At 41.0% G+C, this 23,500-nt stretch overlaps 2 protein-coding genes across 5 annotated transcripts in view; both read left to right on the top strand.

Annotated features, from left to right (window-relative positions):
* Positions 1 to 7,491, top strand: part of kalrna (kalirin RhoGEF kinase a) — a 154,046-nt gene extending 146,555 nt beyond the window's left edge. For 3 of the 4 annotated variants that reach the window (XM_073473301.1, XM_073473300.1, XM_073473302.1), the window contains 3 exons: positions 439 to 610; positions 1,181 to 1,398; positions 2,875 to 4,417. In XM_073473301.1, coding sequence (XP_073329402.1) covers positions 439 to 610; positions 1,181 to 1,398; positions 2,875 to 3,162 — 678 coding nt within the window. In that variant the 3' untranslated portion in view covers positions 3,163 to 4,417. Of the gene's footprint in view, positions 1 to 438; positions 611 to 1,180; positions 1,399 to 2,874; positions 4,418 to 6,726 lie in introns of those variants that run through there. The other variant, XM_073473303.1, reaches the window with a different exon arrangement.
* Positions 7,492 to 8,402: 911 nt separating this feature from the next.
* Positions 8,403 to 13,866, top strand: LOC141002594 (kalirin-like). Its single transcript, XM_073473951.1, has 12 exons — positions 8,403 to 8,432; positions 8,832 to 8,894; positions 9,168 to 9,195; positions 10,761 to 10,923; positions 11,080 to 11,201; positions 11,356 to 11,487; positions 11,585 to 11,746; positions 11,961 to 12,039; positions 12,168 to 12,219; positions 12,604 to 12,752; positions 12,918 to 13,056; positions 13,309 to 13,866. The coding sequence occupies exons 1-12, from the start codon at positions 8,403 to 8,405 to the stop codon at positions 13,864 to 13,866; spliced, it is 1,677 nt and encodes a 558-aa protein (XP_073330052.1).
* The last annotated feature ends 9,634 nt before the right edge of the window (positions 13,867 to 23,500 follow it).

The following is a 23,500-nucleotide window of genomic DNA, read 5'->3' as shown; positions in this document are numbered from 1 at the left end:
ACAAAGTACTCCTGACTCCAGTCTTCAAAAACAAGTTTTCCCCCAAATTTTTAACACATTTAACGAAAAGAAGAGTCAATCTTGACAGTATGTGTTTAGATGGCTGTTAATTTGATGGGAAAAGGCAAGTAATGAAAATGGCTGAGAGAAGCTATCCTTTGATATCGTCCTGGATTTCACCCAGAGGATACACAGTCATCTGTGTGCAAGCAGGCAACACCGGACATCTGTTGTTTAGGAAAGCACTGTTGATGTAAATACTTTTTTAATATCTTTTATGTTTTATAACCTTATTACATTAGAACATTTTATATACTAAAAAAGGGGGTCAGTTTGGCCTGATGGAGATTCTACTGTTATACAGTCACGCTGTGCATAAAACAAAGAACCTCTAAATTAAAAGCACACTATAACTTTCACCTTGCCCCCCCCCCACAGATATCCTACCTGGGTCTGGAGGACAGCATGGATAACGATCCCTGTAAGTTCGTCTTGTCGTGTCGCGGCTCGTCGGAGCGTTTCACCCTGCAGGCCGCCAACGTCGACATCAAGCAGGTCTGGGTCCGACACATCCAGGAGGTCCTGGATGCTCAGAGCAACTTTCTGTCAGGTGAGACAACACACACACACACACACAAACAGATCCACAGATCCACACACACCTGCAGAATTCTCTTCTGAAGCATGATGTACTTTCTCTTCCCCCAAAAAGAGGTAATGAACCAGCCCCAGTCAGACTACAGTGTAAAATGCTTAGAAAGAAAATTCACTTTAGTCATTTTTTACATCGGTGGCTTTTTTGATGTTTCTTGATTGCACTTGACTGTACAAAGAAATCATTTCCTCACATGAAACTGTAACTTAACCTGATCCTAATGCAACTTTAAGGTGGGGAAAAAACAAAGGCAGTGTTCACTGTGACTATTTTGAGAAAGTTATACGTCTCTGCAAGTATTTTTTCAAAGGGTGCTGAAGAGAATTAAACATCTGCTGCCGAGAAAGCAGACATTTAAATGAACAACAGCACTGCATTCTTCTCAAACAGACATCATGTAAAGTGTATGACTAATGGGCTAAAATATCCCAAACTGTTGTTGTACTATGCTTAAACTGTCGTACAATAAGCAGGATCAAAAACACAGAAGGGGAATATAAACGTTCCATCTGTGTGTGATTGTAGCGCTTCAGTCTCCCATTGAGTACCAGAAGGAGAAGGGCGGAGCAGGCTGCAGCTCGTCACTGACCAGAAACCGCTCCACCTCTGGGAACCGGCCCGCTGCGTCCTCGCACAGCCGTCCGTCCTCAGCGGTCGGCCTCGGCGACAAGGAATCAGAGAGGGGGAGGAGCCAGATGAAGATGTCTACCTCCAACGGCGGTTCATCGTGTTTTGTCTCCAGGGTGAGTTCCTGCAGCCTGGACACACGAGATGTGAGGGGAACTGGCTCATTACTGCTGCACGCTTCCACTTTTTTCATTTCTTCAGGTTTCTAAGTGTATTTGTGATTTTACATATAGCCTGGATGTGGTTTTGAGTTCAGGCTAGTTTTGAGACACAGCTCTTCTTGATTTTGCACTGTTTAGACCGTAGACTGCAGCAGACAGTTGGTGAACTAGGGCATGAAGCACACTTTCTCCCTTCATGCTGTCTGCAAGGCTGTTACCTGTCCCTAAAAGCCAAGGGTAAAATCTGGGCTACTGCAGGTGTAGCAGCACCCTATGTGGGTTTATATATATACATACACAGGCTGCTCTTGCTCTGGCCTACTTTGACTGAAAACCTTTTGCTGTCTGCAGCAGGTGGGACAGCTCGGCTCGCTTTCTACTTTACAGCCTACCAAGCTCTTCATGGAAGCACCTTGACCCTCATCAGGGGGGAAATGTTTCCAAGAACAAGGCCATGAGAGTTTTCTCGTCATGACTATAAAGACACTCACTTAAAGTGGAACACAAGACTACATTATTTAAGGCTTTATAGTATGACAGCCTTTTAAAGCTGTGTTCCTTTGCTGAGGTTTTAATGTAGAGTAAGGTCAATAAGTGTAAGATCACTAGTCAAGACGCGTCTTTGTTGCATTTGTTTTGAATGTAATACTATGTTTTCATTGGAAATGATAATATCATACGAACAATTTGATTGAGAAGTTGAATCTTTGAAAAATGTCCATGAATTTCAGAATATGTCAGTATTTGGTCTGTCCCCCTTTTGCTTTAATGGCAGCCTGCGCTGAGCTGGAGTTATCCCAGCATCATCTGACAGCTGTCATTAAAGCATGAGGGGGACAAACCAAATAAGAGATTCTGAAATGTCTGGGTATCAAAAATTCAACTTCCCGCTCAAATTGTTAAGCTGATATTATCATTTACAATGAAGAAACAATTGTAATACATTTGAAACAAATGCAGCATATTTTTGCAGGTTTTTGACGGTCAGACATTTAACCCAGCTGTATGTGCTGCCGAGATACAGAGGTGTTTTCTTAGAAATGGAAAGCTTTGGTAACAGGGTTATGTGAGTTATCCACAATAAGCAGGACACTGTTTCTAGAGAGACAAGCTGCTTACAGATTGCTTTTTTGCAATAGTAGGAAGTGTCCAACTGCACACTGAACAGACTGCTGACACTCTGTCACTGTTCCTCCTCCTCCTCCTGGGCCCTGACCTCCCTCTGCTCCTCCTCAGGTCTGGGTCAGCTATAATGGCATCACAGCCAGCAGGACTGTTGTCCAACCCACATAGACACACCGTAACCTTGTCCTCAATTGTCCTCATCCGCTCTTCTTCCGTCATTTCCATCTTTTCTTCGCTCTCTTCCTCTCTGTGTTTGCTCCTCTTGTCTTGTCCTCTTTTCTCCATCCTTTCCTCTCTCCTCCTCAGGACAGTGAAGGTGGCTGTAATGGCGTCTCCTCCACCATGTTGGTCACTCAGGACTACTCGGCGCTCAAAGAGAACGAGATCTGCGTCAGTCAGGGAGAGATCGTCCAAATCCTGGCCACCAATCAGCAGAACATGTACCTTGTTTATCGTCCAGCCAACATCCAATCACCTGCAGCGGAGGGCTGGGTGCCGGGACACATCTTGGGCCCGCTCACAAAGTCCATAAAAGACTCTTCTTCTACTTCCTCTTTCCCAACGGCAGTGGCCGATGCCAACAACATCAAGTAAGTCCCCCACCACCCACCCAGCACTTCTTTACCTGCAGACAGATGCACTTCTGGTTGGGCTCGAAACCAAGCACTCGGACGGGATGAGAGAATGGTGGAGACAAAGCTTTTGTTTGTTTTGTTTTTTTAGCTTTTTGAACCAGCTCCCATCCCCAGCTCCTAACTGCTCCCTGCCCTGACCTCCTAACTCCTCTTCCCCTCATATACTTTCCCCCTCCTCCTCCTCCTCCTCCTCCTCCTCCTCCCTTTAAGAACGAACTCCTGGACCTCATAGGAGACTTTTTTTTTTTTTTCGGTATTCGAACTCCTGACTGGCTTGTCGGAGGTAAAAGGTACAGAACTGCTCCCTTAATGTCCGTCAACCTGCTGCAGTGACAGTTTTATTTCTGAGCCATTGTCACTTTACGGCTCTGTGGCAACTACATGAAAATGGATTTTAGGCTTGCAACCAAACACACACACACACAAACACACACTGATCATTTTATATGTAATCGAGTTCTGAAGATTTATCCTGCAGAAACAGACTGGATAGAAAATCTTGTAAGTTGTAGCTGACTCTGGAAACCAGACAGAGAAAACCATTGACACTCATGTGGAGCTAAAACCGGACTCTTATTTCAGTTCCTAACACCCTGCTTTTTCTTTTGTTTTTGTATAATTGTTTTTTTTCTTTTTAACGTTTTTGGAAAGAAAAAAAAAAAACTCACCTGGGGCATTCAGGTGGACTCAGCCCCGTTCTCCGCAGTGGAGAAGATTTATTTTGTTGTCTGTGGCAATCTATAAAGAAATTTATGTTTCTCCCTCTTGTTGTTGTTGTTGTTGTTGTTGTTTTTCTGCCTTGTTAATTATTATTTTATTTTACGGACAAAGTTGGATTTTTTTCCTCCTCCATGTTGATTTTGTTTATTATGTCAGCAGTTCACTGTACAAAGTAAATTTTTCGACTGAGGCTCTGGAACATTCCTGTTTAAAAAAAAATCCCTTTTGCACTATTTAAGATGAGAAAAAATATGAATGAAGTCAAGCTGTGCAATATGTTGCGTTCAATAGCAACGGTCAGCATTGTACTGTTGGTAGTCTAATAATAATGATTTTAAATGTATTTTAAATATGTAAAATAAACCTTTTGGACTTGAGCATGAGTTAGCAAAGCGACGTGAAGGTGAAGTTGTTTTGTTCTGCGTTAGGATGAAGATGGTTAACTCTTTGTAGTTTTTAATATTTGTAAATAAACTACAACAGCAAATGTGAAACTGAGCGTTTTGCCTGCTTCTGTGTGCAACTTTACCTTTTACGTTCCATTTTTCTATAGAAGATGAGAGATTTAGGAGTCAAGTGACTAAAGCTTAGAAGGAGGAAGATGAAACAACAAAAATCAACAATTATTAAGGTTAAATTTTAAGGTTTATATTTTCTGTATGGCATGGAATTAGATTTTAAGTGAACAGATAAAGCAAGGTTTTATTTGTTAAGATTTTCTGACTATAAGGAAAGAAGACATCAACAGCACTGAGGCTTTCCTTCGAGTTACAGCTATAAAACCTTTGTCTGCACCTTTTCCCTGTATGGTTGATTTTGATTTTTGTGTAGTGACATTTCTTTGGACTTTATTTGTTTCAGTTTTTACTAACCTCATCGGTTTGACACTCCACAGAAGGTACATACTTACACATTCCATTTAGGTTTAACTGTGGTTTGCAAAAGAATCCAGGATGATTTCAAAAAAAGTGCTCTTAAAGGTGCAATACGTAAGAATTATCAATCCAACAACAACTGCTGCTAACTGTAGCTGCTAGTTAGCTAAGTTAGCACAGGAGCTCGGGAGGACCATAGGTGTTTTTAATATATTGTCAGAACTGTTAATTATTCACATTCTGTTGTTAATTTTATTTAATTTCTGAATATTTTAAATTAAAATTCTTACATACTGCACCTTTAAAGTGTCTGGAAAGTGTTAACGGCTGATAACCTTTGTTAAACCAAACTGACAGCAAGTCTGACACTAACCTGACAAAAGTGTTGTTGAAGACAAAATGGTGAAAATAAAATGACATGACACTTAGTAAGTAATACTGAGACAGTGAAACACATTTTCATGAACTGTGGAGGATTCATTTTATCCAGTACAGACATTATCTGAAAGAAAAGAGTCTTCACTACTCATGTATAACAGTAAATAATTAAAACATAAATGAACATAACACCTACGTCTACAGGAAACACAACACAAGTGTGTTGAACTGCAGGTGTGATTCTTGAAAGTGTTAAAAGCTTAGTGTTGTTTCTGGTTGTGTTAAAGGTACAGTATGTTTCTGTTTCTGTCCCTCTCTCCTCCAGTCTATCTTTATCTCTGTCTCATTAAAGTGAGTCCTTCCGTCCTTCTGTCCGTCCTCTCCTGTGTCTTAACGGATCAGAAAGGTCTGGCTGCAGCTTCAGGCAACAGTGACCCTGTCAGGAGCCTCTGCTGCAACACATGAGGATATAAACATTTAGATTGTGAAGACATGCTGACAAACATTATAGAAGTAAGCTATGGAGACCAGAGAATGATGCAGAAAAAAAACATTTTGAAAGAGGGCCATAATTTAATACAGCAGAGAGCTTTTACAGCGTATTTTGTTTTTATAAAAACCCATTTCTGCTTCTTAAAAAGAAGGTTGTGTTTTCATTTTTGGGGTATTACCTCATATTTATGAGAAAGATTCACATATTGATCTCATAGTTTACAGTCTATTAGTTCAGTGTTTTGTTTTTTTTGTTTTTTTCCAGTCACAAACCCCCAGAAAAATCAGTTTTTGACCCCGATGAAGGTCCCGACCTCCAGGTTGTCTCACTATTAAAAGGAGCTTTCCAATGAATGAGGTAGTATCAAATTTAGGACAAAAAACTAAAACGCAGGATCTGTGAGCTTGTTTTGGATAATTATCAAGCAGTTAAACATGTAGGTGGCAGAAATGGACAAAGGCTAGCACAGCTGCCAGGAGCTCTGATTGACTTAACCAAACAGTACCTTCTCTGGTATCTTCTTTTAGCCTGGCTTTGTTACATTGCTTACATGGCAGGCTACCATTTATGTGAGATAATGTCAGTTTGCTAAATTTGTAGCATGCTAAAGTTTAAGTTTACCATGTTAAACATTCCCCACAGTTGTAAGCTAATGTTAGCATGCTAATACTTTTGTAGATAGAAATATAATATAAAAAAAACTGAGTGAGCTCTAAAAGATTTGAAGATGTGGCTACAAATGACATTTTATGAAGACGATATATTCCAGTTGTTAGAGGGCTCTTTTGTGGCTCTGATATTGTGCCTGCTGGCTCACCAGTATGACTCACTGGGACATCTCAATGGAACCAAACCCTCATAGATGTGTTTGTCCTGCTATAAACTTGTCAAAATGTCAGCTGTGAAGGTGGTCTGTATTGCCTATGCATGTACAAATGCAGCAAAATCCAAAGTCCTGACCTGACAGACATGTTGCCTCTGCAGCCAGACTAAGCTGGACCCCGCTGAGCTTCTCTCTGATTGGCTGGTTGATGTTTCTCGTTCCTGTACCGTACAGGAAGTCTCTGTCATGGAATACATTGCGTGCCAGGAAGCGCGCAGAAGCTAAGGACGCCTCCTTGGTCAGAGGTCAGGAGAATGGCCTCCTTCGTAAGCCCAAAGAAACCACGCCCCCTCTCCCGCTCGCCTCCCCCGCCACCAGGGCGAAGGGCAAAGTGAGTAAAAGCAGGCCGATGGCGCACGCTGGTGATGTCATGTGTGTGCCGAAAAACCCCTCACCTGCCCGTTGCCCCAGTTGATTTTTATTTTTCTTCTTAACCCGTGTGTGTGCGCGCATGTGTGTGTGCAGACCTACAAACACACACAGTAGTTGCTGTGTCTCTGTTTGACTCCAGCAGTGGTTCTCAACTTGCATCAGACATGAATTTAGACTTAATTGACAGTGCTGGGTTCAGTACATTCTGAATTTAGCGATTGGATAATGGGTGAAAGCATTTTGATTGGCCAAACAAACCATGACAGAAGGTTTAGGAATAAAAGGTTTGGGCAGCAACTGTCTCAAAGCTCAAAGTCTACAAGAAACTGAACATCCTGTAAGCAAATCCACCAATCACAACAGTGTAACTGGGATATATAGATTCCAGTGCAAAATGTCATGTATGAAATGTTGGTGTGAACAGAGTCCACAGAAAGAGAAAACATACGTGAAAGTATAAAAATGTTCGACAGTTGAGAACCACTGAAGCACAGCACTGCAAGTTTGATTTACCCCAAACACTCAAATGCACTGAATGTAAAATAAAGTCTGATTTCTTTTTGTGTTTTTGCGTTGTGGTTTATTTCTCCCTCCCTGTGCATGGATAGAGGTAGAGTTCAGTGATTTATTGATTTCAGTTTGAATTTGTTTTGGCTCTGCTGTGTTAACCAGTGTTTCTGTAGTATTCTAACATCATAGAGCTCTGTTTCGTGCTCATAACATCCAATAACACAGACTGGCTAGATGTGAATCCTCATGGTGTTCACAGACACATGATGTAGGTTCAGATTATATATTCGAACACTGCAGACCTCCCTTTGAGCTCTAAATCTGCACTTTTTACATGACAGATATGGATTTAATTCTGAAGTTCACCATGTGAAGAAAAACTGATTTTCCACCATGAAGTAACACTACATGCAGCTAAATGCACAGCCTTTGTTTATCTGTACAACATTTGTATTTCTCCTTAGCAGCTATCCAGTCTTAAAGGGGTTGCTTTTGATTAAAGTGTTTGAAACTATGAATGTAAAAGACGGGGACAAGCTCAGATGATGCTCAACAGTCAAAGTTTACAGCACTGTTATGCTTTTATATGAGTCTTAAAGGATCTCTGGGTTAAACCTCTTTCCCTTTATTTGAATCAACAAAGACAAATTGTAATAAACTGAGGACAAAGATCCTGAAAGGACTGCCTGCTGCTGAATGAGAGAAACCTTCAGACAGAAATCCTCCACTTAAAGAACCATACAGTTCGTGTAGAGTCTGACATCAGTATTGACGTTTAAAAGCCAAGAAATGTACCTCTCACTTTCACCTTTTGTCATTTAGTAGATCCAAAAAAAGCAAAGAGCAAGCATTTAGTGGCCATTAGATGAATTGCAGTTTAAAGCACTTCAGTAAGTAAGCAGTGGTTGGTTGCTTAGTGTGAGGTAGGACATTTGAGAGGGTAAGGAAACGGTGATGTAAAACATCAGATGTCTCAAGAAAAGTCGAACATCTCTCAGGTGAGTATCAGCCAAACTTCTTCAGATCCTGGAAAACCTCCACAGCAGCAAGATGAAAGTGTTTCTCCTCAGTTTTAAACACTCTCGATATTCTCTTTATCCTCCTCACTTTCCTTTTCTTCCTGTGTTATTCTTTCTTTTCCTCCATCCTTCCTTACACTTGCTCCTATCCTCTTGTTCTTCCCCTGCTCTTTTTTTTTACTTATGTTCCTCCCTCCCTTGGAACTTTATTGCATTTTTCCCATTATTCCTGTTCTTTTCTTCCTTTCTTAACAATTTCTTCTCTCTTCTTTGCTTCCCTTTGCTCCTCCCTTACCCTACACCTCTTTAAATCCTGCATTTCCCTCTGTGCTCTCACATTCCTCTACTTTCCTCTGTGCTTCCTTCACTCTCCACCAGGAGGTTCACACTTCAGATGAGTCAGACTGTGATGACGACCTTGTCCCAAAGACAGGCATGGAGGTACACACACACTATGTATTCGTAGAAAAGACTTGTGACTTTACTGTGGAGACATGTTGCATTGAGTTTGTGTCTACAGCACATTACAAAACTAGATTATTTTTTACTTCAGCAGCTGGGAAATGACAGCGATATAAAGAATAGTCTTGGTGTGGACAGAAAACATGAACCACAGTATTTGTCACAAATAGTGCAGTTACACTGCTTTTTTAAAAGCGTATTACATGTTGAAAACTCCTCCTCATTTAAATGTTGACCTCATCTGTTTTTCAGCTTCTCAACCCAAACTTCATCCAGGAAGGTAAGGGACACATGAAATCATCTGAGTCAGCTTATCTAATACATTAGTGTCAGCTTCAGCTAGTGCAGCTTTGTTTGTTCCTTGGAGTTACATATATATGATCAGGAAGTGTTAAAATAAAAAAAAGAATGAAATGAATCAAAAGGCTGAGTTTAGAAGTCAAGCTCCTGCACACATCTCACCACCTGCACTACATAATGTTGTTTAAAGGAAAAGTTCCCCAAAAATGAAAACTCAGTATCTATTAAAGAGGTCATATTAGGCAAATAGTTCACACTCTTATTTGGGGGTCCTAATAAAATAGGTTTACATACTTTAATTTTCAAAAAACACATGATTTTTCTCATATGGTGCATTGCTGCAGCATCCCAGCATCCCATGCCAAGCAAGGTAGTGTGATCTAAAATAATGCTGCTATAGCAGTAGCAACTGTATGTCTGCTGACTGACTGGAGTGTATATATTTTAGAATAAATATATAAAAATATATATTTATATAAAGGCCGTTACATAGTGACGCACATAAGTAACTCGAAGGCTCGACTCCAAACCAGGTGTTTCAGGCAGTGAGGAGCAGTGTTTTCTGTGAGAGAGAGTAACTCCCTTTGGTGTGGACTTTTTCACTATGCAGAGCTTTTACATGCACAAAAATGCTTCATAACGCAATAAAGGAAGGCAAAAACCTAAAAAGCATAACATGATCTCTTTAACCCCCATGCTGATGGAAAGTCAGGTGAAGTTTCATAGTCCACAAAACATTTCTGGAGCTTCACAGCAAAACAGTGATGCAGCATTCTGCTAAACAACTGAAGTAGCTGGGGACTTGTTTCAAAATGTGAAAAACAACTGAAAAAAATTCAAGTCTCCTGAAGCCCTGAGAAATCAAATCAAACGATTAAACTTTCGACTTTTCATCAGCATGGGTGATAAGAGATTATGTCTGAATTGTCATTTTTGGGTGAACTGTTCCTTTAACTTTCTATCTATTTTTGGTAACATACAGCACACCATAGTTGCTAATAACATGCCTTACATTGGGTTTGCAGCGCCCCTGCTTTATAAATATTGCCAGACCATGATAAATTACATTACACATTACACTAGTCTGATCCCCAAGGCTGGGCTGCCAACTGGGCCGTAGTCCACATCCCCTGGCAGCCATGTAAGCCAAAGCAGGATGTCATTTAATGCATCCGGTGCCAGGACACAGCCGGGGTGTCCACACTGTGCCAGAATTAGGCCTGACTTGGCTATTATGAGTAAAGAGCTCTACAAAGTTGAGGTTAGCGCTAAACTGTAGACAAATTAAAACAGGTGGTGTGAAATCATGTTCACAGACCAGAGGCCACGCTGTGTCTGCCAACCCCTCCCCTGAAGTCACATAGCTCAATGAACAGCACTGGCTTCCATCTGAAGTACAAATCCATATTTAAAGTGTATAATATACAGTATGTTCTATAAATAAAGCTACATTAAGGACATTTTAATGTAAAGTATTTAATTCTAACTAGAAATTGGAGAAAGAGCTGAGGAGTCAGTACTCAGTGATATGTTTCCTGTGTGCAGTGGCTCCGGAGTTCCTCGTCCCTCTGTCAGACGTGGTGTGTGCGTTCGGGGAGACTGTAGTCCTCTGCTGTAAAGTGTGTGGACGACCCAAACCCGCCGTCACCCTGAAGGGCCCCGACCAGAACCCTGTGACCAGCAACAGCCGCTTCACTATAGACATCAGGTAACACTGGGAGCATGTGTGTAGTTTGATTTAATTCCTACACAGTTAGATTGATTAAATGAATGTTCCTCTTCCTATTCTTTTGTTCTCCTGTACTTGTCTTCTCTCTCTTTTCCTTCTCTCTAATCCTGTTCCTCCCTCCCTCCTCCTCTCCAGGGATACAGGTGACATCTTGTTGAAGATCTGTAATCTGATGCCTCAGGACACAGGGATCTACACCTGCGTTGCTGTTAACGATCACGGCTCTGCCTCCTCCTCCGCCTCCATTAAAGTGCAAGGTAACAGGCATGGATTTAAAGGAGCGTTTCACCTTTATAAAGCAGCGGAATTAGACTGTTAATTTCTAACAATGTTTCTGTAACATTGAGATGTTCCTTTGGAAAAGCAGCTGCAGTGGGTTTGCTGACTGTGCGTCTGATTTGTCTCCTGCAGGTATCCCAGCAGCCCCGGGGAGACCGGTGGCCCAGGAGGCCAGCAGCACGGCGGTGATGATACATTGGCCGCCTCCGGCTTCATCCGCTCACAGTGCTGTCAGCAGCTACACTGTGGAGTACAGACAGGAAGGTGTGTGTGTGGGGGGGAGCAGTTGTGGTATTAGACGGTGTTGTCTGCCTTTAAAACATGTGAAGAGACTAAATCTTTCCTTCCCTCTCGCCCTCAGACTCGTTGCTATGGCAGCAGGTGGCCAGCAGCAGAGAGGAGTGTGTTCAGATCGACACTCTGATCCCCGGAGGTCACTACCAGTTCAGAGTGCGAGCCTCCAACCGCTGGGGGGTTGGCCCGCCATCCGAGCCCTCAAATATGGTCACACTTCCCAGCAGCAGTAGGTCTACACACACACACACACACACACACACACACACACACACACACACACAGCTTCTTCAAAAGAATACTTCAGCATTTTTGTTTTTACTTTCTTTGCAAGAGTGACAAATGATAAATGCAGTATTGATGATGTAAAGATGGTGGCACAAGAGAAAAGGTCATGCAGTGATGAAAATGGAAATGTGTTAATCCTCCTCCTTTCTGTCCAGACTCAGGCTACGATGGAACAGGGATCCAGTGGAAAGAAAACTTTGAGTCGACCTTCTCTGAGATCAGTGAGATTGGAAGGTGAACTGTCCCAAAGCACTGACTTTCCCAAACTCGACCTTCAGGCCTGATGGTGATAGATTGTGTGAGATGTGTGACCTTTGTTCTCTTTAACCTCTCCTGTCTCTGTTTGTCCCTCTCTTCACCAGGGGACGGTTTTCAGTGGTGAGAAAATGTCTCAACAAGTCAACAAAGAAAGAGGTAGGACTTGCCTCACACTCTGACTTGTCGACATGTTGATGTAAAATGTGTTTCTGTGTTCTTCAGTGCACTGAAGTTAAAGATGGCAGTGAAGTTTTTCAGTTTCAAACAAGTCATTTTATTACTATGTTATAGTCAAATGTGTCAGTGTATTATTGTTCATTTTAAGTTTGTTTTCTTATATTTGGTAAATGTGTTTATTTTTTATGCATTTCATGTTTCAGTGAAGTTTGTGTTTGTGTGTTAAGTTAAAGTGATGGCTGTGTTTCTCCTAAACATCAGTAGATCTGTATATTTGACTGTGAAATAATTTTTGCTTGTTTCAGGTTGCAGTGACTTGTATTGTCTTGTCTCAGAGGACATGTCCCTTTTTCTTCTGTTCAGGTTGCAGTTAAGTTTGTGAGTAAGAAGATGCAGAAGAAGGAGCAGGTGGCTCATGAGGCCGACGTCCTCCTACATGTACAGAACCCCCAGCTGGTGGCGCTGTTGGACACATATGAGTCTCCCACCTCTCTGATGCTGATCATGGAGCTGTAAGTCTGATCGACTTTCATGAACTCCTGCTGCCATTGAAACTGAGTTACTGTTACACATTCAACTGTCTTGTCCGTCGCTCTGGTGTCTACTCCAAAACACAGTAGAGGTGTTTCATCTAAATGTTACATATAATCTACGTGGTGTGTGTGTGTGTGTGTCAGGCTGGAAGATGGTCGCTTGCTCGATTACCTTGTCGCCCACGATGAGCTGATGGAGGAGAAGGTGGCGTTCTTCATCAGAGAAACACTGGAGGCCCTGCAGCACCTTCACACCTGCAGAGTGGCACACCTGGACCTGAAGGTGAGATGTGTGTGATACATAAAGACTGAGTTCTATTTTTATCCTTAACTATTTGCATTGGTGCCTTTAAATGTGCAGGATAGCTCTTTATGATGCATGTCTTCTCTGCAAACTTTTCTATAAATTGAGGAATTTATTATAAATAATACATTTTAGATGTGTAATTTTTAATTTTTTTTTAAAAAAAGTCATATTTGTTGGGAACATAAAAATCCTGATCCCCAGTTTGTTTGTGATTTCTCTGTCCTGCAGCCTGAGAACATCATGGTCGACCTCCACTCTCCCACCCCATGCATTAAGCTCATCGACTTCGGCGACGCCGTCCAGCTGTCCTCCCACCGACGCTATGTCCACCTCTTGCTTGGAAACCCAGAGTTTGCTGCGCCTGAGCTCATTCGCGGGACGCCGGTGTCTGTTGCGACAGACTTGTGGAGCATCGGCGTGCTGGCTTACGTGATGCTCAGTGGCGTCTCCCCGTTTCTGGATGAATCACCGGAGGAAACCTGCGTCAACATCTGCCGCCTGGACTTCTGCTTTCCGGACGAATACTTCCGTGATGTGAGCCAGGCGGCTAGGGATTTTGTGACCTCGGTGCTGCAGCAGGATCCCAGGAAGAGGCCTAGCGCTACTTTCTGTCTGCAGCACCCGTGGGTGGGTCGCGGGGGTGCACATGGTGGGGAGTACTCCAAGACGCCCCTGGACACAACACGGTTGGCCACATTCATCGATCGCAGAAGACAGCTGCACGACGTCCGGCCCATCACCAATATCAAGGGGCTGGTGAGCAGCAGCATGGGCAACACACTGTGATGGAGAGGAGCTCTGAGTGTCCCAACACTCAACAACAAACCATCTGTTACGGACCACCAGGGCACTCACAATACTTCTATGATATATTTGAAGCATTTAATTATCTGTAGTATTTATTAATTTGTGAGTGGGATTTGGTGCCTGGGTCCTTCTTGTGGTGCAAGGTTTTAATCTAGGACAGAAAAATCAGTGAAATTTCCGTCTGTACAATATTTAATTGCTGACTAACACTTCACCTGATCTTTGTTCACCTGGTATCAACTATTACATATGAAGCAGGTCCCATAAACTGCATAGACACCCTGTAAGAACCCAAAGAAATGAGCTCAGAGTTGATAAAAAAAAATGAGCATTTACAAAACACACTGTGAGCAGGCATGATGGCAACATATTAGTTTATATTTGTACTGTTTATTTTTTCAGGGACAGATGATATATCGCAGGCAAACGGTCGTTCTGTTGATCCCAGTGTTGAGCTAATGTCTCTGTTGCTTTGGATCTGAAGAAGAACAGTGAGGCAGTGCTGAGTCCTTCAGGGATTGGCCTTATCAGCCAACTGATCAGCAGAACCACTCACTGAGGAGCATCATACCAACATGTTTTGGCTGATATAACTGAACATATTGAAAAGGTTTTGTGAGTATTTTACCACTTGAGGGAAATCAGACAGTGATATTTTGCCTGGTTGGTTGGACAGCAGAAAAGTGGTAATATACTGCTAACTGTGTATTTGTCATCTTGTCTGATTTGAATCAGTACAATGAGAAACTCACGGAGGATTAAATGAAAATGCATTCATTATCTCCTCCCCCATGCTGATGGAAAGTCAGGTGAAGTTTTGTAGTCCACAAAACATTTCTGGAGCTTCACAGTAAAACAGTGCTGCAGCATTCTGCTAAACAACTGAAGTAGATTGGGACTTAAAACAAAAAAAATTTCTTCATACAGCTCGTCTAGCATAATCCAAGTCTGTAGAAGTACCCATTTCATTCTTTTATTTCAGTTTAGTTTTTTCATTAGAAAACAAGTCCCCATCTACTTCAGTTGTTTAGGAGAGTGCTGCAATGCTGTTTTGCTGTGAAGCTCCAGAAATGTTTCGTGAACTACGAAACTTTACCTAACTTTCCATCAGCATGTGGGTTAATAGATACTGACTGAATGAACAGTGTAAAAGGTTTCAAAGGGATTCTGACTGACCCCAACCAAAAGACATATGAGAGGAGTTAGAAACATACCTGTGTGCCGCACACAGTAGCTTCAGTGACAAGAAAAACAAAACTGTTGATTCGGAAATGGTAACATAAAGAACAGAGTGATGGAAAGAAATGAGCTCCAATCCCCACTTACTGAAAACATAATCAATTGTTCTTGCTCGTCCAAACTTCCTGCCGTCAGTTTGATCACTGATGGGAAACCACATAGGAAACGATCCATTTAAAAACAATGTCTCTTGAACAGCAGCAAGCAAGAATACAGACCGCTGGTGTCACCACAGAGGATTCCTGCATCATACCTTTAATTTATTGAATGTTTGTGTAATTCAGGACTGAGGTTGAGAGTGAAATCAGATTTGCAGCGGTGACCTGGAGCAGTCTGGTCTGCACTAAGATGACAAACTAAAACTGAGCTGAACTGAAGTCAGTGAACAGCTGCTGGACTGTGCAGCAGCAGCAGAGTTGAAGTTCTCAGTAGTGTTGCAGTGAACTGCTTACAGAGTTTACATCTAATCACTGTTGGATCTGAGTTGAACAGTGCTGGACTGAAAATTGTTATGAACTACAGTAAAGTGGCTTAAAATTGGAAGTTGCAGGAAGAGGCATCAGTACATGGACGGTGAGACAAATCACTGAATAACCTCAAACAGAGGACGACTGGACCTCACACAGGATTCCTGTCAACACAAAAGGCACCATGGAGACTGGAATCCTTTCTGTGGGACATCTATGATTTGTTCGTATCACTGTTTACAAATACTTTGTCCAAAAACATGCTTAGATAGTTTACAAAGAGTAGAATAATCAGGGAGAACCTGCATGTAAATTCACCAGGGATGGTGTAGAAATCAGGTTAGTCTGTTTAGAACAAAAGCCTGTGACATTTGGTGTTACGGTGGAGAAATGAACTCCACCCTTCAACCTTTTTGTTCGTACATTTGTCCAACAGCCACTGTGGCGAGTAACCAACTATAGTGTTTGGGTCCCATTCATCTGGCTTGTAAAATAGTTGATGTGGCTGCTGAATCGGTCTTTGATTTAGACAGAAGAGTCCGTTTATGGTCCTGTTTGTACTGATGAATGTAATTTCTTGTAGAATGTGTTCTGCCATCACAAGTGCTGTCCTCTGCTTTCACCAAATGCTTTCGCTTTCACAACGCTCCCTTCTGACCATTTAGCATCCCCAAACCCCTGCAAGCATTTAGCGTACTTCAATAGTAAGCATTTATTTTCATGCAGCCGGGGATGCAGAATGGTGCACATGTAAGAAACCCACAGTTCTGTAGAAGCAGCTTTCACCTCTGATGTTGAGTACAACAACATGCAAATGTGCAAGTGTAACAGTTTGTGTTTATCAGTGCAGCTGTAATGAGATCTATTCAGGTACCAGTGCAACAGCAGACTCCTGCTGTTTCATCTCAGTTTCATCGTCTCAGCATGGACTTTGGATCAGACATCAACGTTGGAGACTGCAGCTTCCCATGGAGAAAAATGCAACATGGCTAGGTTGCAGTTCTAGGTAGCAAACTCAAGGTTTCTCTATCCCGAAGGTGCTGAGATTTGTCTCATCAGCATGGCAACAGACTGTAACTTTACACAGAGTTACTGGTAACAGGTTTTAATCATCTCCTAACACATACAACAGCTTTGTGTTAAGTGGTTCAAAATAAACATGAAATGTACTTACAGATAACTGTTAATATGTATCAGCTAATCAGCTGATGTTGTGAAATGCTGTTGACGCCATTAGCACTTAAACAATCAGTCCATTCATTCAGTAAAAGAAAAATATCAATAGCTTGTTAATATTAAACATTTTCAGGAGTTGCCCAAAATGTTCATGATTAGATAAACAGATCAGTCAATAAGTCAAACATTTAAACGCATCAGTACATTTAGATTGATTATGTAATTAAACATGAAATGTAACAACACATCCTCACGCCTAAATGACTGAATAAGTCGATCTCCAGTGACTCCCAAACATTATTGTTCCCAAAACAACAGGACCATTGCATTGTACCAGCAACAGGCATACCTTGGGTGTTTGGGTGAAGTTGTCTAGGTTTAGGAAAGTGTAGTTTTAGTGACTAGGTCTATGCACTAAGGTTAAGTTTCAGAGAACAGTGTGGTTTGGGTTAAAATAACGATATTATTCATGTAAAATCTGTTACTAATAATGTCACACACGTAACATAACTTACGTTACATACGTGACGAAACTTAACTATCTTAGCAGGTTAAAGTACCTCATATGGACAAGTTCCTGATGAGGATGGGCTGGAAATACAACAGTAACTGGAGAGTGTGAGAGAAAACCAACTCTGACTGACATGGCTTGTGATGAGCTCTGATATTGTGAAAAGAATCAGGATGAAAAAGCATTTCATAATATTGAGTTCCAAAACTTTATTGTATTATTTCATAAATTCATGTTCATATTTTGTATGAGTTAATTGTTAAATGTCTCATTAATCTAGTTATTATTGAACATTCTGGGCCTCCGTACTTTGCAACCTCGGCTTCCTGCTGGCAAAACAGCTTAGGTGACATAAAAAAAGACTCTAGCTTGTACTTTCACCGTTTTTCCATCAACTGTAGCTAACTACTGAAGGTAATCCTGAACGCCTAAAGAAAGCAGATATTTGTTGTTGAATGGAGACAGAAAGCAGATTGTTGGTCTAAAACAACTGTGGTCCCTAAACAGGTTCCAGGTCTGTTTCCGCTGGTTTCACATCATTTCAATAAGCAGTCTCCACATGGCATGAGTATCCTAACAGCCTGAGCTCTTCATTCATCTACTGAAAAAGTCCGATCTGTGCTCTACATTATAGTATTTTAGCCTAGCACTCAGGGTCTTCATGAGGTATAATAATAACCCAGCCTTCAAAATACATAGAATTTCAGCAATTCACTAGAATATTAAAGCTTTACTGAGGTCTGTATCTGTCTTGTTAAAACTGTCATAGTTTCCTGTAATGACGACCATTTATCTGCAACCTTTAGAGTGAGGTCTTTTTTTAAATACCATTTTCCTTGGATCTTATGGTCAAAGACTCTCCAACTGTTTCCCAGTCTAATCATCAGGATTTCAAATGGCAAAGGAAATATTAAAATATGACAATGCAGTCGTATGTGTGTACAGTATGTAAAGTAGTATTTCTCTCTAAAACTGGTACAAGCTTCACCCTCTGGTTTGCTTCAGTTGTTTTCTTAACCCTGGTTTTAACCTGCAAAGCGGCAGAGGCTTGGTTTGAACTCTCTGAGGAGCAGAGCCCATCTGTTGGTTGTCCAACCCAGTTCACAGAATACATGTTGGAAATGTACATTTCTGCAAACCACAGATATGTTGAAACTTTGCATTTCTTCATGTTGCAATCTTTATGTTTCTTTAGGTACAATGATCAATTTTACATTTTAACAAGGTTGTACTTATGGTTTGGTTAGGCTTGGGCACAAAAACCACTTGGTTAGGGTTAGGAAATGATCATGTTCTGGCCTACTAGGTTCTGTTGCCACTAACACATGAGCTGAGAAATGTCCTGACATCTTGTTAAACATATCCAGTGGTTTCATGCTTACAATGGTTGAAAAGCCATCTTGAACTTTGGCATCTCAAATGAAAGCTGTCTCGCCCAGCTGTTACAACACCACCATCTCCTCCACTTCCTGGGATGAAAGTCAGCTTATATATATAAATATTGATATGACACATATCACATGTACAAATCTGAACATATCCATGGTTTGCTGAATGTAAAATGCCACGATGTTATTCTGCTGACTGGTCTGTGGCTGTCTCATCCATATCAAACCTCATGATGAGGGATGCTCAGTCAGTCTGGTAGTGAATCACATCACCAGTAAGTGATGTAAGAACATGGCTCCAATGATATTATCATTGACCAGTGCAATCAGCCACTGGTGCTGCTGGTCCTAGAGTTAAAGTTTGAAGTAATCTGTTTTATTGACTTACTTTATTTACTTTATGAGCACAGGTTATTTTATTGTGGAGAAATCATTAGAAGGCCTCTGTCAGGTTCTAGACCTTTTCTAAGGCTGTGTTTCTAGGATGTGTATTTTATTGAAATATCTGCTACCCAGATAGTCTTTGAGCACTCAAGCAATACCACAGGGATCATTTAGGTCTCATCTTTACCTGTCATATTGCATCATCATTTATTCGTTAATTCTTGCATTATTACTCTGAATCTTTGAAGTATTCACTACAGTTTTCAAATAAATGTGGAGTAAAATGTACAATATTACATCTGAATTGCAGTGCAGTATAAATATAAAGTAGCAGAAAATAAAAATACACATATAAAGTACAAAGACCTAAAAACTGTACTTTAATTAGAACTACTCAGTTTCTTTCCACCACTGGTAAATGCAGGCATCTCTCCAAGCCACAAGACCTGGTGGTCGTCACACGTTGACAGTGACAGTCAGGTGTCACTCCTGGATCGTTAAACCTTCCAATCAGACGACAACCTCAGATCTTCTTCTCCAGAGAGTTCAACTTCAGGCCGACCATCCCGGTGTCGCTTCAGTCCCAATCCCACAATGCATCTGTCATAGCTTGGTGAGCCACGTAGCACCGTGGTGGCTCCCCCCTGTTGAATGCTAGTCTGTGCTGTGTCCTGCTAGTGTCCCTGCTGAGCTTTGTTCATAGAGAAACATTATGCTGATGGCTTCATGTCGCTGTGTGAAGCAGCACACTTGTGTATAGGCTGCCTCTTCTTACTCCATACAACCTGCTGGTTTGTTACTCTTTACTAATAAAGAACCTGCTTGTTTGTATTTCTTCCCTCTCTCTGTCTCTTGCAGTACTGTGTGAATGTTACTTTTTGTATGGGTTGAAACATGTTAGACTGGTTAAAGGACCAATTTGTAAGATATGTCCAGAATTTATAACATAAAATAATAAAATAATATAAAATAACAAATAATATATCAACAGTGTTGAACAGTGCTGACGTGCTGTCAAAGACGTCTATGTACTGTGTTGCAGAGATGTCTACTGAAGTTAGCGTGCTAACCAGCTAGCCCTGACTCATCTTGCTTCATCCACTACCTCAAGAGTCCACACAGATATTTATATGCTAACTGTTAGCATTATTACAGAACAATTTAAAGTCAGAAAATGTCAAGAAATGAAATACTCTTAGTTACATTTTCCATACAAAACAGAAAAATACAACCGTCCCCTTTTAATTCAAGTTTCTTTCTTTTACCAAACCAAGAAGAGTTCAATTGCCTCGCTATCTCATTACAAAACACACTTCATTTAAACTCACCAGAACTGAGTAAGAGTAAGTAAGTAAGTAAGAAAATATTTTGGCTCTACACACCGTTTTCACACAGTGCTGCGTCATGTCTCTCCTGTCCCTGCCTTACTGGGGCCAGAACAGTGACAGTGGCATTGAAAATAAAACTTGTCACTGAAAACAAAACCTGAACCGGCAAAAGAAACATTGGCACTGAAACGTTTGTATTTGAAAAAGTTGTATTGGCACTGAAAAAAATTACATTGAAAAATAAAACACAGACATGAAAAATTATTTCATTTTATTTTGATATTTTTGGGGATTTTGATGTGTTTTCAATGATGCTGTTCAGATATTTCCTTCATGTCTCTTTTTTCATTTTTCAGCGTCAACTTTCTGTCACTGTTTTGATGTGGAGAGGAGGGTCTGAGGGGAGGGGCAAGGAGAGTGGGATTGGCATATCTGCATACTAATGAGGAAACTCCTTCAGCTGAGTTTCGCAGTTACAGAGCCGACACTACAGAAGCCCTAAAGGGCCATGCATTCATACATTTTATTTCCTCCGTTTTCCCATGATAACGAGTTAATTTCATTTGTTTTCTCGAGATCTCGAGTTATTATCTCGAAATAACAGCTGCCGTTTTTCCAAGATAACGATATAATTAATTTGAGATCTTGAGAAAACAAAACGATAGTGTAGTATGTTAAATCATTGCAGGAAACATCATTCAGTGTAGCAATGTCAGAGGAGCAGGAGCATATCGATCACCGCGTCACATATCTTTTCAATCAAGGCCTGACACAGGCTGAAATAGCATTATGCCTTGCTATTACAGATAATATACACATTAGTGAGCGTAATCTAAAAAGACGGTTAGCAAGGCTTCAGCTATATCGGCGGCACAATCTGATGTCGTCGTTAACTACATAGCTGACCAGCTACGAGGTCCCGGGCGTCTCCATAATCTCAGGCCTATCATATCACAGTCATTATCTCGAGATCTCAAGAAAATTATCCCGTTATCTCGGGAAAACGGCAGTTGTTATTTCGAGATAATAACTCGAGATCTCGAGAAAACAAATGAAATTAACTCGTTATTACGGGAAAACGGCAGTTGTTATTTCGAGATAATAACTCGAGATCTCAAGAAAACAAATGAAATTAACTCGCTATCACGGGAAAATGAAGGAAATAAAATGTATGAATGCATGGCCCTTTAGGGCTCCTGTACGACACAGTTCTGACATGAGAATCTCAGGCCTATCATATCACAGTCATTATCTCGAGATCTCAAGAAAATTATCCCATTATCTCGGGAAAACGGCAGTTGTTATTTCGAGATAATAACTCAAGATCTCGATAAAACAAATGAAATTAACTCGTTATTACGGGAAAACGGCAGTTGTTATTTCGAGATAATAACTCGAGATCTCGAGAAAACAAATGAAATTAACTCGTTATTACGGGAAAACGGCAGTTGTTATTTCGAGATAATAACTCGAGATCTCGATAAAACAAATGAAATTAACTCGTTATTACGGGAAAACTGCAGTTGTTATTTCGAGATAATAACTCGAGATCTCGAGAAAACAAATGAAATTAACTCGTTATTACGGGAAAACTGCAGTTGTTATTTTGAGATAATAACTCGAGATCTTGAGAAAACAAATTAAATTAACTTGTTATTACGGGAAAAGGGCAGTTGTTATTTCGAGATAATAACTCGAGATCTCAAGAAAACAAATGAAATTAACTCGTTATTATGGGAAAATGGCAGTTGTTATTTCGAGATAATAACTCGAGATCTCAAGAAAACAAATGAAATTAACTCGCTATCACGGGAAAACGAAGGAAATAAAATGTATGAATGCATGGCCCTTTAGGGCTCCTGTATGACACAGTTCTGACATGAGCACACATGGTTTGAATGTCTGCGTTTTATTTTTCAACGGAATTTGTTTCAGTGCCAATACAACTTTTTCAAATACAAACATTTCAATGCCAATGTTTCCTTTGTTAGTTCAGGTTTTGTTTTCAATGATATATTTTAAGTTCTGGCCCCATATGCCTTCTTAACTCCAAAGTGATGGTCCTGTTTGGAGCCTTTGTAAATTGCCTTCATACTGCTTAGTGCTACTACTGAGTTGCGCTTGCTCCTGTCGCCCGTGGTGACTCTTGGCTGGGATCCGAGGTCTCGGTCCAGACAAACTTGAGGGCCACTGGCTTCACGGCTAACTGAGCAGTGGGCTAATAAGCTAACAGTAGTTAGCTCCAGCCAAAAATAGCTTGCAAAGGGCAGAATTTGTCGGCTACTCTGGGTAATGTGCTGCCCCCTATGTTTTTGGAGCTACCTTTGAATTCTGGCCATATTTCAGAATAACACCTCTAAATCTCAGAGGATTTAACAATACAAAGCATAATTATTTTTTACCGGTTTAAATCAGTAACTACTTTATTGATTCATTCATGTATTCATTAATATTTACCTTGTGAATTCTACCATGCACAGAGTTCTGAGGTTAATCTGTATGTAACTTTTAGCCATTTTACTGAGTTCAGAAGGATTATAGAAAAGCTAAATACAATCACATGTCCTCAACATTTTTGAGCTGTAATTAAGCCTCTGGGTTAAAGTTGGTTGAAGTGGCTTGAGTCAACAGTGTAGTAGATTATAACAAACTCAGAAAAGTTTTTAAAAAAAAAAGATTAAAGCTATACAGGCGAGACATAAGGGCAGCGCTGACAGGTCTGTGGAGGAGAGACAAAGCTAAAAAGACCAGCAGACAGCAGTCATGTGACACACACACACACACACACACACACACACACATGCCCTGCTCACAAGTCAATGCAAAATGCTGACCACAGGTACTTTAAACTGAAAGCTAAAAACACAACAGAAGTGTGTGTGTGTGTGTGTGTGTGTGTGTGTGTGTGTGTGTGTGTGTGTGTGTGTGTGTGTGTGTGTGTGTGTGTGTGTGACTGCTTTCAAAACCCATCACAGCAGGTTAAACTCTCAGGCACTAATACAGCTCCAGTTAATGAAATATTTTCCAGTAATCCTGTAACTGGGATGTGTGGGTGTGTCTTGTGGTTGTCGTGCTGCTGAAGACTGAGTTTCACACCACAGTAACCTGAAGGTGAATCAG

Source organism: Pagrus major, chromosome 9, assembly GCF_040436345.1.
Source record: "Pagrus major chromosome 9, Pma_NU_1.0".
Taxonomy (NCBI): Eukaryota; Metazoa; Chordata; class Actinopteri; order Spariformes; family Sparidae; genus Pagrus; species Pagrus major.
Note: the sequence above shows the minus strand (reverse complement) of the source record. Positions and strands in the feature narration are given on the sequence as shown.

Bases quoted from the DNA above. Each gene is read 5' to 3' on its own strand.
- LOC141002594 (XM_073473951.1), top strand. From the start codon at position 8,403: ATGTCTCAAGAAAAGTCGAACATCTCTCAG. The intron at 11,202-11,355 runs GTAACAGGCATG...TGTCTCCTGCAG, and splicing joins CGCCTCCATTAAAGTGCAAG to GTATCCCAGCAGCCCCGGGG. The intron at 12,040-12,167 runs GTGAACTGTCCC...TCTCTTCACCAG, and splicing joins GAGATCAGTGAGATTGGAAG to GGGACGGTTTTCAGTGGTGA.